Below are 14,661 nucleotides of genomic sequence, written 5' to 3'. Positions count from 1 at the left end.
GGGCCGGCTCTGCGCGCCGGGCTCCAGCCGGAGGAGCCGGAGGGGGAGGAGGAAGAGGAGGAGAAGAGGAGGAGGCGTGTGAGAGAGGAAGGGCCCGGCCGCCCGCCGGGGCGGGGGAGGGGGAGGGGGCCGGCTGGGCCGGGAGGGGTGGGGGGGGCAGCCAATGAGCGGCGCGCGGCGCGGGGGGGTGGGGGGCGAGGTCTGGGGGATGAGGTAGGATGGGGGAGGGCGCAGCCCGAGCGGCGGAGGTTCGAGCCATAAACAAGCGCCCGGAGGAGCCGCGCAGGAGTGAGGCGAGCGGGGCGCGCGGAGCGGACGCCGCGGACCTTCTGCTGCGCCACCGCGCCCACTCGGCGGCTCGGGAGGCGGGGACCGGCCCGGAGGCTGCGCCGCCGCCACCACCGCCGCGGGGCCGGCCGACGCGGAGGAGGAGAGGGAGGAGGCGCCGCCAGCCGGGGTTGGAGCCCAGCGCCGCCGCCGCCGCCGCCAGAAGTTTGGGTTGAACCGGAGCTGCCGGGAGGAAACTTTTTTTCTTTTTTCCCCCTCCCTCCCGGGAGGAGGAGGAGGAGGGGAAGCCACCGCTGGCGCCAACGCTAGTGGGCTCGGGGTCGACGCGGCCCGCAGCGGGGGGCGGGGGCCTCGCCCCGCGAGGGGAGGCGCGCCCCGGAGGCCCCGAGGGGGGCGGCGAGGACCGCGGGCTGCGGGTGCGGCGGCGGCGGCGCGTGTGCCCCGCGCAGGGGAGGACGCCCGCCCCGCTCCCGGCCCGGCTGCGAGGAGGCGGCGGCGGCGGCGCAGGAGGATGTACTTGGTGGCGGGGGGCAGGGGGCTGGCCGGCTGCGGGCACCTCCTGGTCTGGCTGCTGCTGCTGCTGGCGCGCTCCGGCACCCGGGCTCTGGTCTGCCTGCCCTGCGACGAGTCCAAGTGCGAAGAGCCCAGGAGCTGCCCCGGGAGCATCGTGCAGGGCGTCTGCGGCTGCTGCTACATGTGCGCCCGCCAGAGGAACGAGAGCTGCGGCGGCGCCTACGGGCTCCACGGAGCCTGCGACCGGGGGCTGCGCTGTGTCATCCGCCCCCCGCTCAATGGCGACTCCATCACCGAGTACGAAGTGGGCGTATGCGAAGGTACGGCCGCCTGCCGCCCCCCCCCCCCCCACCAACCTGGCTGCGCCTAACAAAGTTTGGCCGAGACTTTGCCGAGGAGAGAGGGCTCCGCGGGAGGAGGGGGCCTCCGCCCCCGGGAGAGGGCCCCAGGGTCCCCTGATTCCCGCTCGTCCGCTTCCCCGGCCGCTGGGCCGGCCGGCCGGCCTCGGGCGAGGGTGGATTTCGTGGGTGGGGATGGGCGGGTGGGGGTGGCCGCGCAGAGACCCGCACACGTGTGGCTGTTCTGGCTGGGACTGCCTGGGGGTGGGGCGGGGGGCGGGTCTCGCTCCCCGGAGTGGGGGCGTCGCGGGCAGGGGGCACTGCGGAGGCTGTCGCGAGCCCCTCCGGGAGTCCAGCCCCTGCCGCCCTCCCCGCACTAGCGCAGTGTGCTACCGAGTGCTGCACACCGCTGTCGAAAGTCCCTTTTCTGTTGGCGAGGAGACGTGTCTTCAGCTCACACTCCCTGTGTGATTCTTATTATTTTTTCCTTGCGCTCTTCCTTCACCGCCTTCCTCCTCTTTCGCGTGTAAATCAGTTTCAGCTCCGGAATATGTCAGCCCAGGGGAAGTTACATACGGTGGTTACTCATTTATTTGCCTATTGAAAACAGTCAAAGGCTTTCTCTTCTGAATGGGGGCGGGGAGGGGTGCGGGGTGTTGCACCTAGGAGTGAAAAGTTGTTGCTGACTATTCGTGGCTGCTGCTTAAGATCCTATATCCGCGTGTTTCCCATCGTGTTGCCGGTTCCTTCTGTTTGACAGCGAGGGCTGTTCTGCTGTTTTCTCCACGAAGCATGGTGCACCTCGGTGTGGACACTGACCAAGGGGGAAAGCGGTTAGAGTAGTGAGCCTGCCCTCGTTGGGTGGACCCTGTGAGCGGGAGTCGGCCCTGAGCCCTGCCCTCCTGCCTCGCCCTCCGGGTGCTTGGTCTGCTTTGGGGACTAGGGAGAGGCAGTGAGTTCTTTTTATTTGCCTAATGGGCAGGACTCGGTGAGCACCAGTTAAAAGCGGGATCCCTGCTTCGGCTGACGTTGGGGTGACGATGCTGTTCCGGGGCGTCCTGGTGCAGAGCAGCTGCCTTACTTCTGGAGGAGCGGCGAGGAGGAGGGACAGGCGCCCCCTGACCTGGTCCGTTCCTTACTACTCACCGCCAGACCCAGGACACCGGGGAAGGGTTTCTTCTGAGGCATCCTTCTGTGTGTCTGTGTTTATTTATCGTGCCAAGGTACTGAAAAAGAAGGTGGCAATCTTAGGGATAAAATGGGTCTATTAAAAGATTTCAGTTCTATGGTTTTCTTTAAATACATGCACATTTATTTATACCTGTAGTTTTTAGAGTTTGGACAGTTCTGGAAAATCAAGGAGGCTTTTCTGGTTTGGAAGCTAGTGGGCAGTATGGAGTGAAGGGAACTCAGAGGGAAGGGGCCCTGCACTGCTGCACCCTTAGGACATTGGATGAAAAGAGTTGATTTGCCTGAAACACAAAAGCCTCTGAACTGGCTAAGTTCCGTGTTAAAACATGTGTTTTTATTTCTCACATAAGGAAAAAAAAATGGCCAGGAGATTAACTTCTGATACAATTTTATGTGTTTGATTCGGGGAATTCTGAATGAGTTGGACTAGAAGATGCATCTTTGAACCCTGCCACTTGGAGTGTATGATTTACTTAAGCCAGCCTCCCATAAATCTGAAAAGAACAAGCAGCATGAAACAAGGCCAACTGCAGTGGAAACTGCTAGGCTCTGAGAAGGACTCTTGGAGGTTTTAACGATTTTAACCCTTGTTTTTGTATTTATGGTTCTGGTGAAGGAAATGTGGAGCTGGGGGAACATACACCGTAATCGAGTGTTTTGGCACCAGTCTTCCGGCATCACAGTATAGAGTTACTCTGGCAGTTTGTCGGTGAGCTTTTCATTCCTCTGAAATGATAGCATCCGTCTTAGTTTGATTTCTTCTGGTAACACCCCATGCACTTGGTCTTAGCCTCAAAGATGCTTGGAAGTACTTGTTTCGGTGATTATATCTCAATTTGCTGTCTCTAGCAGCACTTTTCATTTAGCAAGACTGTTTGCAATTGCCAAAACTGGGCGCCCAGCATTTTTTTTTTTTTGGTCTAATCTTTGTAGAATTCTAAAAGCAGCAGTCAAGTTGTATTCTAAATCCATTAAACCAAAGTAAGAACAGGGCTACCTGGCATGATGCGGTGTTTGGATTTACACAGATACTGTCAATGGTCTGTCTAAAATTTCAAGTATTTTCACTTTACTACAGAATTTAGGGGAAACGTAGGATAAATAACCTTTTTTTCTTTTTATAAAAATTAGAGGAGTCTTTCAATGTCAGTAATTACCTAGAAGGGGCTCTTTTTTGTTCGTTTGCAAGATATTTCTCAACTGGCTAGTCTTTCCCTCAGTTTCCATTTTTATCCAGAAATTCACACACTGAAGCACGATTATTGTAACTGACGTGAATAGGAACTGATATATTTTATTCATGTTGAAGTCTCTTTCGTTGCAATTTTTGCACTAAAATGACCCCTACTGGTTGTATCTGTTAATGAAAACTGTTTTGAAAACTTACTTAATTCACTGAGAAATCATATTGCATGTTAAAGAAATATTATCATGAGTAATCTACCGGCTTTCGAGGACATAAATACCAGTTACAGTTCGGTTTGCCAAATTGCAGTAGTTCTTACTTGTGTTAACTCTCCATTCTGGCTTTGTGGTGAAAAAAAAAATCATGTTTTTTATCTGTGGTTCACATAATGAGTTAGGTAAATCAGAAGCAAAGATGGACCCCTTCCAACCTGTGGCTCACTGTCTTAAGTTTTTAAGGCACACCAGCCCATAGTAGGCTCTCAGTAAATGTACATTGAGCGAATGGATGAACAGCCTTCTCCACAGAAAGAATAGTGAGGAAAAAAATTATCTGAAAGATTAAATAATATGAAGAGTCATGCCTTATGAGTCATGTGACATGTACACTCGGTATTTTGGTGTTGTTTAGATGGTTATCAACCAAATCATACCTTTTTTTTTTTTAGGTGTTTTTAGTTTAAGTGCATTTTAAAAATCAACCATAGAGCCAAGGACCTAAAGTTTTTTTCTGTTCTCTCTTGCGGTCTAAAAAGTGCTTTCTGGCCCCCCAAGGGGGGAGCACAAGTCTTTACTGTTTCCACTCTTTGGGTTAGTCCCTGTGGCCGTTTCTGACTTCCTAAGTGGCCTCTCCCTTGGCTGGGCTGCCTGCCTCCAGGTAAATCGCCTAAAAGCCAGAGAAACAAGTTTGAATTCTGAACTCCTGAGGAAGAAGACTGGATGGGAGATCAGAGACAGTTGTGGAAAATGACCACAGCGGGGTTTTCTAGGAAGAATGTTTTGATGGTACCATGAGGCTTCTATTTTGCGATGGGGGTGAGGACCGTTTTCCCTCTTAGGAGGAATAGTACGTTGTGCTTCTGTTGTGAGGCGTGGGGGCAAGGTGGGGAGAACATGGGCAGCCTTCTCTCTCTGCATAGTAAAAGAGCACATGCTGGCTTGGGTTTGACAGTTTGTGAGGACAGAGTGACGTGAAAGCTGGCACACCTTACTGCGTGGCTCGGCCCGAGAACCCGGCTGTGCTAGAGCCAGGTGTTTGCTGTCGTTAGGTAAGTACCAGCTTTTGTTTCCCTAGTGCATATTTACGCAGTAGCTTCGTCTTTATGGAGCTTGCCGTGTTTTTTTTTTTAACCATGGCATCTCCCAAACTATCTCCTTCAAAACACAGTCCTTTCATTTCTCCCAGGCGTTTGAACTTCTCCTTCCACCGAGTTTTCACAGGGGCAGTGAGGAGGAGAACCACCCAGGTTATGTGGTGGCTGCTTACAGCTCCTGTTGTTTGCCGGATCTGCTGCCTTTAGAAAGTTATAGGGTTTTTTGTTTTGTTTTGCTTTGCTTTGTTTTTCCCCAAAACCCTGGAAGAATGTGTTGGGGTTGGAGATGATGGCTCCTTGGAAAAGAATTTACGGAGGATCTGAGGTCAGGCTGCTCAGGAGGCAGATTTGTTTCCCAAACCAAACCATTTGGTTAATGCACAAGCCACACGGATCTCCTCTCTTTGCTCTGAAATGTAGGACTTAGAGTCGAGAGTCCATGGATTTTAAATTTACTAATTAAAAAGAGGGGAGGGGCAAAGCTAGAACTCCTTTATTAGCATTTGAAAACTTGAAACACCCAGGACTCCTTGTTTTTGAGGAATGTGTTTTGCTTTCCATCTCAAAAGTCTTCAGGTGGAGTGAGCTCTTAAAAAGAGAAGGCCAGCAGAGGGCCTATAAAATTATGGTACTAGGGTATGGGAAGAGAAACCAATGCAAGTAAACAAGGAAATAATTAGTTCCTCCCAGAAGTAAATATTGACAGAATATGGAGAGACTGTTCACTGCACACGTACAAATGACAGGACTTGGTGACCTTCACTTTGACTGTCACGCTTATAGAATCCTCACTGTTATTCAGGAATCCGGTCACATAAAACACTTGGCAAAGGGCAGATGAATTGCATAGTACCAGAAAGGCAAAAATAGCACGTCTAGAGATATTTGCTGCCATTAATTCATGCCCAACAGTGACCAGGAGAACCCACATGCAAGAATGTTGGCAAGGCAGTGGTGAACAGGGTAATTGAGGAAGAAAACTGTCTGAAGACCCTTTAAGCTGTGAGCATTGCATCGAGCAGTAGGAGGTATTTAGTGAAGTGGCGCAAGTTTCTGCGTTTTATGTGGCTTGGTTAGAGCTGATGACTTGGATAAATAAGGGAACGGCTTGGGGGTGCTGGGGACAGGCATTATGAAGTTGGGAGGAGTAAGTAGATGACCCTAAAAAGATAAGGGAGTGGGAGGACCAAAGAATGACAAATGGGAGAAAGGAAAAATATTGAATTCATCTTAGGGCAACTGTGTCATCTTTTGAAGAATAATCCAAAACACATTCCAGACATTAATTGTGAAATTCTTGGAAAAAAAAAAAAAACGTGGGTGTGTTTAACATCTTTCAGGCGACGGCAGTAACGTGGCAGGATGGCAGTAACGTGGCGGGATGGCAGTGCTGTTTTAGCTTGTGGGTAAGCCATGGTGAGATGGACGGAAGGTCAGGGCTATTTGGTGAAGCAGGTTCCGGTGACGCTGTGTACCATGTGTGGCATATGCACTATCAAGATTTTAGAGACACCCCAGTACAGCTCAATTAATTATTCAAAGAGGAAACTGGACTAGCCCAGCATGCATGAGTAACAAACTGAGAGCCTTCCTTTCCAGAGGCTGCGTTCTCCAAAGCTGAATTTTCAGAGATCTGACTTGTCTTTGCACAGAAATCAACCACTCATTCATCAATTTCCTACTTTGTACCAGACCTTCTGCTGAGGTAGAGGGAAGCTGGGGAGCTTGGGGACCTCTCAGATGTGTTCCCTACCCCCTACACTCCTTCCTTCCCTTCCTCCCTCCTTCCATTCCTTCCTTCCCTCCTCTTTCTCCCCTCTTCTCCTTGTCCCCTCCCCCTTTAAAAGATTTTATTTATTTGACAGAGAGAGTGAACCAGAGAACACAGGTGGGGGAATGGCAGAGGGAGAGGGAGAAGCAGTTCTCAGGGAGCCGGACCACCCAGGGCTGGATCCCAGGACTCTGGGATCATGACCTGAGCCACCCAGTTGCCCCTCCTCTACAATTTTTTCATCTCAATAAAGAATAAGGTAGCAAGACCTTAAAGGGTCTACATAATAATACAAGTTCAAGCCAAGTAGAAATGATTTTCCAAGTGTGTGTGTGATTAGTTGGTGAGTGAAATAAGTGGTTAAAATTTTTTCTAGGAATCCCAGGATCTGAGATGATCTTTTCAGGCTCTGGTGGCAAAGCTGAAAAGGAGAATTTGAATTCAAACTAGGCGTAAAAGTATGATAGGAGCTCTTTTTGCTGGGGGATGAGATCCTACCCATTCTTCTTAGAGCCTATGCAACATACATCAGAGTGTTTCCCAACATCTGAGAATGAGGCTGCATTCTTAATGCTTTACTAGCTGTGGTTCAGAATGGCAAGTTTCCTTTCCAGGGTGATTTTTCTCCTTGTTCTAGCTTGTTCCACTAGGCAGATGAACGTGGGCAGTGAGCTGAGAGGTGTCCCTTTATATCAAGCATCTTCCCATCTCACCCACTCTTCTGCTGCTTGTCTTGGCCAGTTAGCCTGGTCAAATTACGAAAAACCTCAGTGGTTCGACAAGACCTCCTCAGTCTTCTGGCTAGAGGAGTAGTTGAATAGATGTAAATTTAAGAAAGCCCACAGAGTTAACACTTCTAAGTGTTCATTTTGGGTCCATGTGAAAAAAAAAATGTTAAAAGATCTTTTTTTTCTTTTACAAAACAAACAGATTTCAATTCCTTACCTCCCTTCCCCAGCCCCAGTTAATTCCCCATGCAAAAGGCTCATACCTTGATAAAAGAGTGTCATGGGTGGAAACTTGGTTTCTGAGGTCAAATCTCTGCATCTGTTTCTGTGCATCTCCGTTTTCTGTCTGTGTTGTGTAGTGGCGTTAACAGTAGGGTTGCTGTAAGGATTCAGTGAATGAATTGCTATGAAGCCCTTGGAAGAGTGACTGGCAGGTGATGAACAGGAACAACAAGGGAGTAAGGAGCATAAGTAAACCAACTTGACATGGGTGCGTTATGTTGTTCTGCTTAATCCTCATCTATCTGAGTAGTGAGCATCAGTAGTTAAGGAGTTCGGGCTCTTAGAAAAGGAGCAAATTATCTGGTTCTGGTCCCCTCCTCTCTTCTCCCCCAAAACCATAAGTGCATTGAGTAAAAAACTTACTTAAGGGCCTCTGAAGCTATTTGCTGCCTTTCTTCAGATGCCCATTTGTTAAACATTGTCTAAATAATTTGTATATTTGGGGTAAACATAAAGAAGGAGGAACCTGAAAATTTTTGCATTACATCGTAGGAGTTGTAAATGTAACCATTTATTTGTGGGCTAATATTTCATTTGGGGAAGAGGAAGGCACCTAACCTCACTGTAGTTGGTACTGTGTGTTTTCCTTCACGTTACATTCTGAGGGAAGAGTTCGGCCCTAGCTCCTGGAGTGGTCACGTGCCGGTCACCACAGGATTTGACCCGACTCAAGCTAAGGAAGCGGCGTGGGCTGCTGCAGCTCTCCTGCTTTGGGGCCCCAGTCCCACCTGCTGCTGCAGTTGGTATATTGGAACAAACTAGACAGAACTAGAGGTCAGACGTTGAGTCACTCGTTTCCTTCCTACCTGTTTCCCTGCCGTCCTTCCACCCACAACTGTTTCCCAAGCAGCTGCTGTGGGTCCCGTCTTTGAGCTACACGGTTATGATGCTGCCTCTCTAAGCCTCAGTTTCCCAATTAGTAAATAGTAACAGGCAGCGTGTGTTTGTTGTGAGGATTAAATGAGATAACGCTGTGCTTCGAAAATTTTAACATGCACACAAATCACTTGGGGATCTCATTCAGCATGGAGGTCCTGATTCAGTAGGTCTGGGTAGGGCCTGAGATTCTGCATTTCTGATAAACTCCCTGGTGATGCCAAAGCTGCTGATCTAGAGACCACATTTTAAGGAGCAAAAAACTAGTCCGTGGAAAGCATATAGAACAGAGCATGGCCTGTGAGACCTGATAATGTTACCTGCTACTATAGTTATTTTTCAGCCAAAGGAAATGAGATCGGGACCTGCTTTCACAGAGACCATGGTCTAATGGCAGATAGTTGAGACAGTTATATCCAAGACAGTTCCTTACAGCTCTTGAGCCCCAAGAAGGAGGTGCTGAGCATCTGGAGAGCAACTGAAGAGGGGCTCTGACTCTACCTACCAGGAAGGACTTAGCGGGGGTGTGGCACCACGCAGGTCTGGAGGGTGTGCTCTCTGCTCTCTTCCTTCCGGCTTCCCACTCCTCTGTGCTGGATATTTTAGGGGGGAAAGAAGGTCTTGATACTAGACAAACCTGTGTTCAGATCTCAGTTCTTATTTTTTAACTGTGAACAACCAGCTTACTTCATTGTTTTGGGCTTTGGTTTCCTCATCTGTAAAAAAGCAATACTGTTAGCTTTCTGTGAGGTGGATGTTGAAATGAGGGTTGGAGAGGATACGTGTACGTATATAATGACACAGGTAACATGTGTTGGTGTGTGTAGAGTATAATTCCTGGTACCAAGTAGATTTTAAAAAGATAATGTTAATTCTCATTTTCATTCTGTCTTCCTTTTTCATTTTTTCTTTGTTAGCTTTATATAGAAGTTAAAGAAAATGGGCTTTGTGACAGAGCTCCTTCATACTCACATCCACTACTGCTGTAGTCCTGAGCCTCTTTGCTGTTTCCGCAGAATGTGGGCATTTACTTGATTTTGTGGTTTGAATTCTTGGTACCAGTGAGCTGTTTTCAAACTAAGACTTTTTAAAAGGTGACCTATCTTTTTTTTTTTTTAAAGGTGACCTATCTTAATATTGATGGCTTGTGGTTTAATGGAAGCATATTAAATTTACTTTTTTAAAAGATTTATTTATTTATTTATTTTGAGAGAGAGAGAGAAAGAGAGTATGAGAGGAGAGAGGTCAGCAGTCAGCGGGAGAGGCACACTCCCTGCCGAGCAGGGAGCCTGATGTGGGACTCGATCCCTAGACTCCAGGATCATGACCTGAGCCAAAGGCAGTCACCCAGGTACCCTAAATTTCCTTTTATTGTTAGAAGTTTTCTGTGGGTTTCAGGGCATCCCTGGAGACATGTGAGACCCTGGGAGTATCACCAGAGCAAGGCTGGGATCACTGCAGTTAGGAAGGAAGGAAGGAGCTGCTGTCCTAGCTGGCTCAAAGACAGGGGCAGGTTAAGAATGAGCAGGAGATGGTGTGCAGCACAGAGAACATCTGCATTGCTTTTCTTGATCCCATGCGTTCCAGCCATCCTTCCTGTGGACTGGCCGTGTGGTTTCTCTGCAGCATCTTTGTGCTACAGTGGAAGGCTAGGAAAGAACACCTAGAAGTAAAATACCTGAGTTCTCCTCTCGTTAGTTCCTGGTATAGGTGCGCCCCCCCACTTTAGGAAGACAGAACTGCTGCGCTGTCTTCATGCCTGCAAAGGAGTGTCATTTTTATCCAGTAAATAGGGGCTGAGGACTCAAAAAGCAAATGCTTTATACTGGCTCTTAGGGAACAAGGAGAAAGAACTTGATGAAGATACAGTCCTTGCAATCAATAGTTTACAACTGTTTTTTTATTTTCTTCTTGACAACCAAACCTTATTATCACACAGTAGAAATTGAATTTTCTTCCAGAAACTCTTTTTCACTACCTATCATTGTTGTGCCTCTATCTTTCATCAAGAGTGCTGGTATTCAAACATGTAACCTACAAGCAAGGGGAAATAAACTTTGAAATTTCAAGGTTTTGTTTAAGTATGTGCTTTTCAAATCCAAAATAACACCCTAATTTGAGATCACCTGGGAACATTTGTCTTACGAACATTTAAGAACAAAAATTAAGTGTTAATTATATTTCAAGGTGTTATTTTACATTTCAAATTCCTGAGAAGATAATTTGAAGAGTCTGCTCTTTGGAAATTTTAGGGAAGTCCTTAGTCCTTAACAACAAGCCACTCTGGCTATAGCAAGGTTAAAAAAAAAAAAAAAAAGGATATAGGCTGTAACTAGAGATTGTGCCTGTCTTATTTAGCATTTCAAAACAAAAACCATAAACAAACATCTCAGATTCAAAACAGAAAGGAATTTCTGGCAGGGCAGAGTGAAACCAGAGCTTGCAAAGTCCTGGGTCTACAAGAGGTAACTTATTTAGGTTCTTATCCAAAGGTCACAAGCAGAACGGTTCCCAGCTGTGATAAAACAAAAGGCACCTCAACACTGGAGAGCTGTGATACTTCTTTTAAAGACTACAAAAGACCTGCCAAAATAAGGTCAAGCTACCTTAAGGAAGTTTGACCTGAGCTAGACTTTTCATCTTAAGGATTAGTTGGACCACTTCAGACCCATCACATGTGAGGGACCGTCCGTCCAGGGATGCAGGCGCTCAGTACCCTCGGTGTGTGTTCTCAGTTCCGCAGAGATAGAACATCCCATCCTCTGGTCAAGTGTAGACCTAGAAAACTTTCACGTGGTCTCCCCTTTTTCCTCCCTTCCCATAGTTGGCATCTTTGCTTTCTTGAAGACACGGACATTTACATTCTGCATGGGGAAAAGGGGATAAGTAGGTAGTTCTGCCTCCGAAAACCAACGTAGAAGGATGTTTAAATGATTTGAGGAACACTGAGTATTCTGTGTGTTTTTCAGATCTACTGAGTTCTTCTATTTCAGGCAGATCTTGGGAAAATTTGTTACCACTGTCTGTGACCTAAAAATGAAAGACCAAAAGAATTTCCATGTTTTAATCAAAAGAATGAATGGGTTCACACGTGTACCGGTTTGTGGCAGGGAGGATTTATGGCTGCTCGGAGAGAGAACGAGCGCAACATTCCTGCTCTGGAGAATATACATGACGCAGGAGACGAAGTAGCTGTGCCTTCTGATCTGCTTTCGTCCCCTCGTAGCTCAGTAATTCACATGAAACCTCCGTGTCCCTGGACATTGCCTTACTTTGTCTAAAGGGAATTAGGTAGTTGCCTACCTGAAGGCGGAGGAACTGAACCCATGATATCTTAAGGCCCTTCTGGTCATAAGATCTATGTTTTTACGACCTAGAAGTGGGGCACAGGAGTCAAATATTACCTCGTATTTGCAGAGCCAGGGAAGGGAGAAGTGGTCGTGTCTCCAGGACTCTCTGCCAAGTGCTGTCGACGGAAGGGCTTGCAGGAAGAGATCAAGAGTTCTCGCATAGTTCTGTTTATGGCGAGGTGGTGGAGAGGGCAAAACACAGTTATCGGAAGTTATTGACGTCTTTAAATGCTGGCAATCTTTAAGCCATGGTGACTATTAGCCCGGCCTGGAGTCAGGGCACAATTTATGTCTCTCTTTTGTGAATGTGCTGGCCTGCTGCCTTCACTCTCTGTCCCTTTTCCTCCTTGACTTCGTTAATTAGGACGACCATGAGGAAGGTAGGTGACAGATACCACAAGGGGAGAAGCTTGAGCAGAGACAGGCCGAAACTTGCCCAAATTCACATGCTCATTTCTGCCTCTGACACCAGGAGAGAGTTGAGTAATTGCTGTTCTTCCTAATACTGCAGGCGGCAGCCAAATTCCCAGCATTCTTTTACCTTTGCTGCTGTTTTCACTTGCCAGGGAGTTTCCTTAAGGAGCAGGCTGGATTTAAAGAAACACAGCAGTCCTCGCACATGAGGATTGGGGACTGGGGCGAGGTTCTGGCCCAAGTGGCCCTTGGGCGCTTCACACCGGGCGGATGGGATGATTAGTGTCTGCAGGGGGACGTGCTGCCTGCCGCGCCAGCCCCCGTATTACCTCTGTGTGCTGCGAGCCACGGGAGCAGGAAGCCTTGTGTGTCTGTGAGGCGGCAAGCCTACCCTGACTGTATCGAGAGCAGGCCAGCTGTGAAGCTCGGGAAGTTATCTCTGGGGGTCTAGAAGCCTCACCCACCCTTTGCCTCTTGTCCGGGTGGTGTGGACCTGTGGCTCTGAAACTTGATGTAACATGAATTATTCCAAAGAATGGGACGCTCGGCCCAGCTTGCAGTGCACACCAGCAATCAGCTTGCTCTGCCTTGTGGATATTACATTTTTGCCAAGAGCAGCCTTCCAGAATGAGGTGCTAGTTAATTCCAGTCGGGCATTTATTCACTAATAAGTCTGCTGAATGCTAAATACTCCATTTGGGAGTATGCAACTGGAGAAAACTCAGCAGCTAATTATTATGTAGATCTCTTCTGTGATTCTCACTTTCAGTTCAATTACCTAAGCCACCAATCCTTAGCAATGTGAACTTACTTAATTTTTAGTTTTCTGTGATATTTTGCTTTTTGCTCCCTGAGAGTGTTGTTTTTTTTTTCCCCCTCCAGTCTGTAAAACTGCTTTGAGATTACTAATAACTGGATAGACATTTTTTCATTTAACAGAAAACCTTTCTGGGCTGTGGAGTACTGTGACTTGCTCTTTCTTTCTTTCTTTCTGTCTTTGATGATATCCAAAGTTAATTCCGGATCTTATCCTACCTGTTCTTCCAGGGTAGATTTCTGGATCGCTAATAATGGTGGTGTCTGAAATAGCCATTGAGGGGTGGCTGGTGTTCATTTACTAACCGGAGCTTTTGCTGAAAAGCTAGGTTCTAGTCTCCTCTCCTTTGGTATATCAATAGGTCTTTATGTGGGCTTCTTCCTGCTTGGTTGGTGCATATTAGCTTGAGAACTTAAGACTTTTAAAATGGTGGTGGGGTGGGGGGCAGTAATGACGGTCTGAATGCCTAGGGCCTTCTCTCTAGAGCAGTTCTCTCTTGGAAGCGGCCAGGGTGTACAGTGTGTGTTTGCTGCCCTCAGAGTCTGTGCTAGAAGGTCCATTTGGTACCTCTCATGCTTGTGTCTTTGTGCTGTGCTCTGGCCCTCCTTCCCCAGTGAATCCCTGCCATGACGGAGGGTGAGCTGGATCTCTCCTTGAAAGGTGTGCTTTCCCGCAGTCTTTCTGTTTGCCTCCACGTTCTTCCCGGCATGGTTGTATGCAGCTCTCCAGCGACTGGTAACCTGACTAGTAAGAGAAGTTGGTGCCAAGCATCAAAAGTCTTGTGTGAGGACCTCTTCCAGTAATGGTGTCTATACTAGGAGGATGGCAGAGAGGAGTTCTGTAGAAATGTTTGGAGGGGAAGTGTTGCCAGTACATGTGATTCATTTGATTCTGTGGAATCAGCAAGTGATAAACATTCGTATAACAGGGTTTACAGGGCTGTGGTAGATACGCTGGCCTAAAAAGGTGTGCCCAGGTTGGTAAAATCTGTAGCATCAGCAGCTGGGCCTCTGGTACGCTTACAGATGTGACTTTGAGAGACAAGAAGCTATGATAATTCCTTCTTTCAAAATGTAGTTAACTTCGTACCTTTGGATATAGAGTGAGTGAGTGAGTGGGGTGTGTGTGTGTGTGTGTGTGTTTACAGCTACTGAGAGCACAATACAAAGAATACTTTGCATTGTGTTGCGTATGTGCTGAAAACCACTTGCATAGTTGGAGCAAATTAAATATACTATCTACTCTGTAGATCAGCAAACTGAAAATGACTTCTTAACAAATAAAGATTGTGCATTGTTTTATTACACATGGAAAAAACAATTCTAATTAAAGTACTTTGGCTTTTAAGCTATCTAGTTAATTGGGATACCTACAAATGGGCAAGTGGAGCTCAGGAAAATTACTGACTTCATTTCTTGCTGATTGGGACAAAAGATTTATTATGCGAAGGGCAGTGTGGGATGATTGATAGTAGGTTATCACTAAATATAGTTTTTGGTCTTACACAGGAATTTGAGATGTCATAGCATAAAGGAAAAACAGAAATTTAGGGTGGGAAATGGAATACCTCTATAGGGAAATAAGCAAATAAAAGA

At 47.5% G+C, this 14,661-nt stretch overlaps 1 protein-coding gene across 8 annotated transcripts in view; it reads left to right on the top strand.

The window, feature by feature from the left end:
* The first annotated feature begins 295 nt into the window (after window positions 1–295).
* CRIM1 (cysteine rich transmembrane BMP regulator 1) overlaps window positions 296–14,661 on the top strand; it is a 187,458-nt gene continuing 173,092 nt past the window's right edge. For 7 of the 8 annotated variants that reach the window (XM_047744668.1, XM_047744666.1, XM_047744664.1 and 4 more), the window contains exon 1: window positions 654–1,121. In XM_047744668.1, coding sequence (XP_047600624.1) covers window positions 800–1,121 — 322 coding nt within the window. In that variant the 5' untranslated portion in view covers window positions 654–799. Of the gene's footprint in view, window positions 1,122–14,661 lie in introns of all 8 variants that reach the window. The other variant, XM_047744662.1, reaches the window with a different exon arrangement.

The sequence above is a fragment of the Lutra lutra genome, chromosome 9 (assembly GCF_902655055.1).
Source record: "Lutra lutra chromosome 9, mLutLut1.2, whole genome shotgun sequence".
In the NCBI taxonomy this organism is placed as follows: domain Eukaryota; kingdom Metazoa; phylum Chordata; class Mammalia; order Carnivora; family Mustelidae; genus Lutra; species Lutra lutra.
Note: the sequence above shows the minus strand (reverse complement) of the source record. Positions and strands in the feature narration are given on the sequence as shown.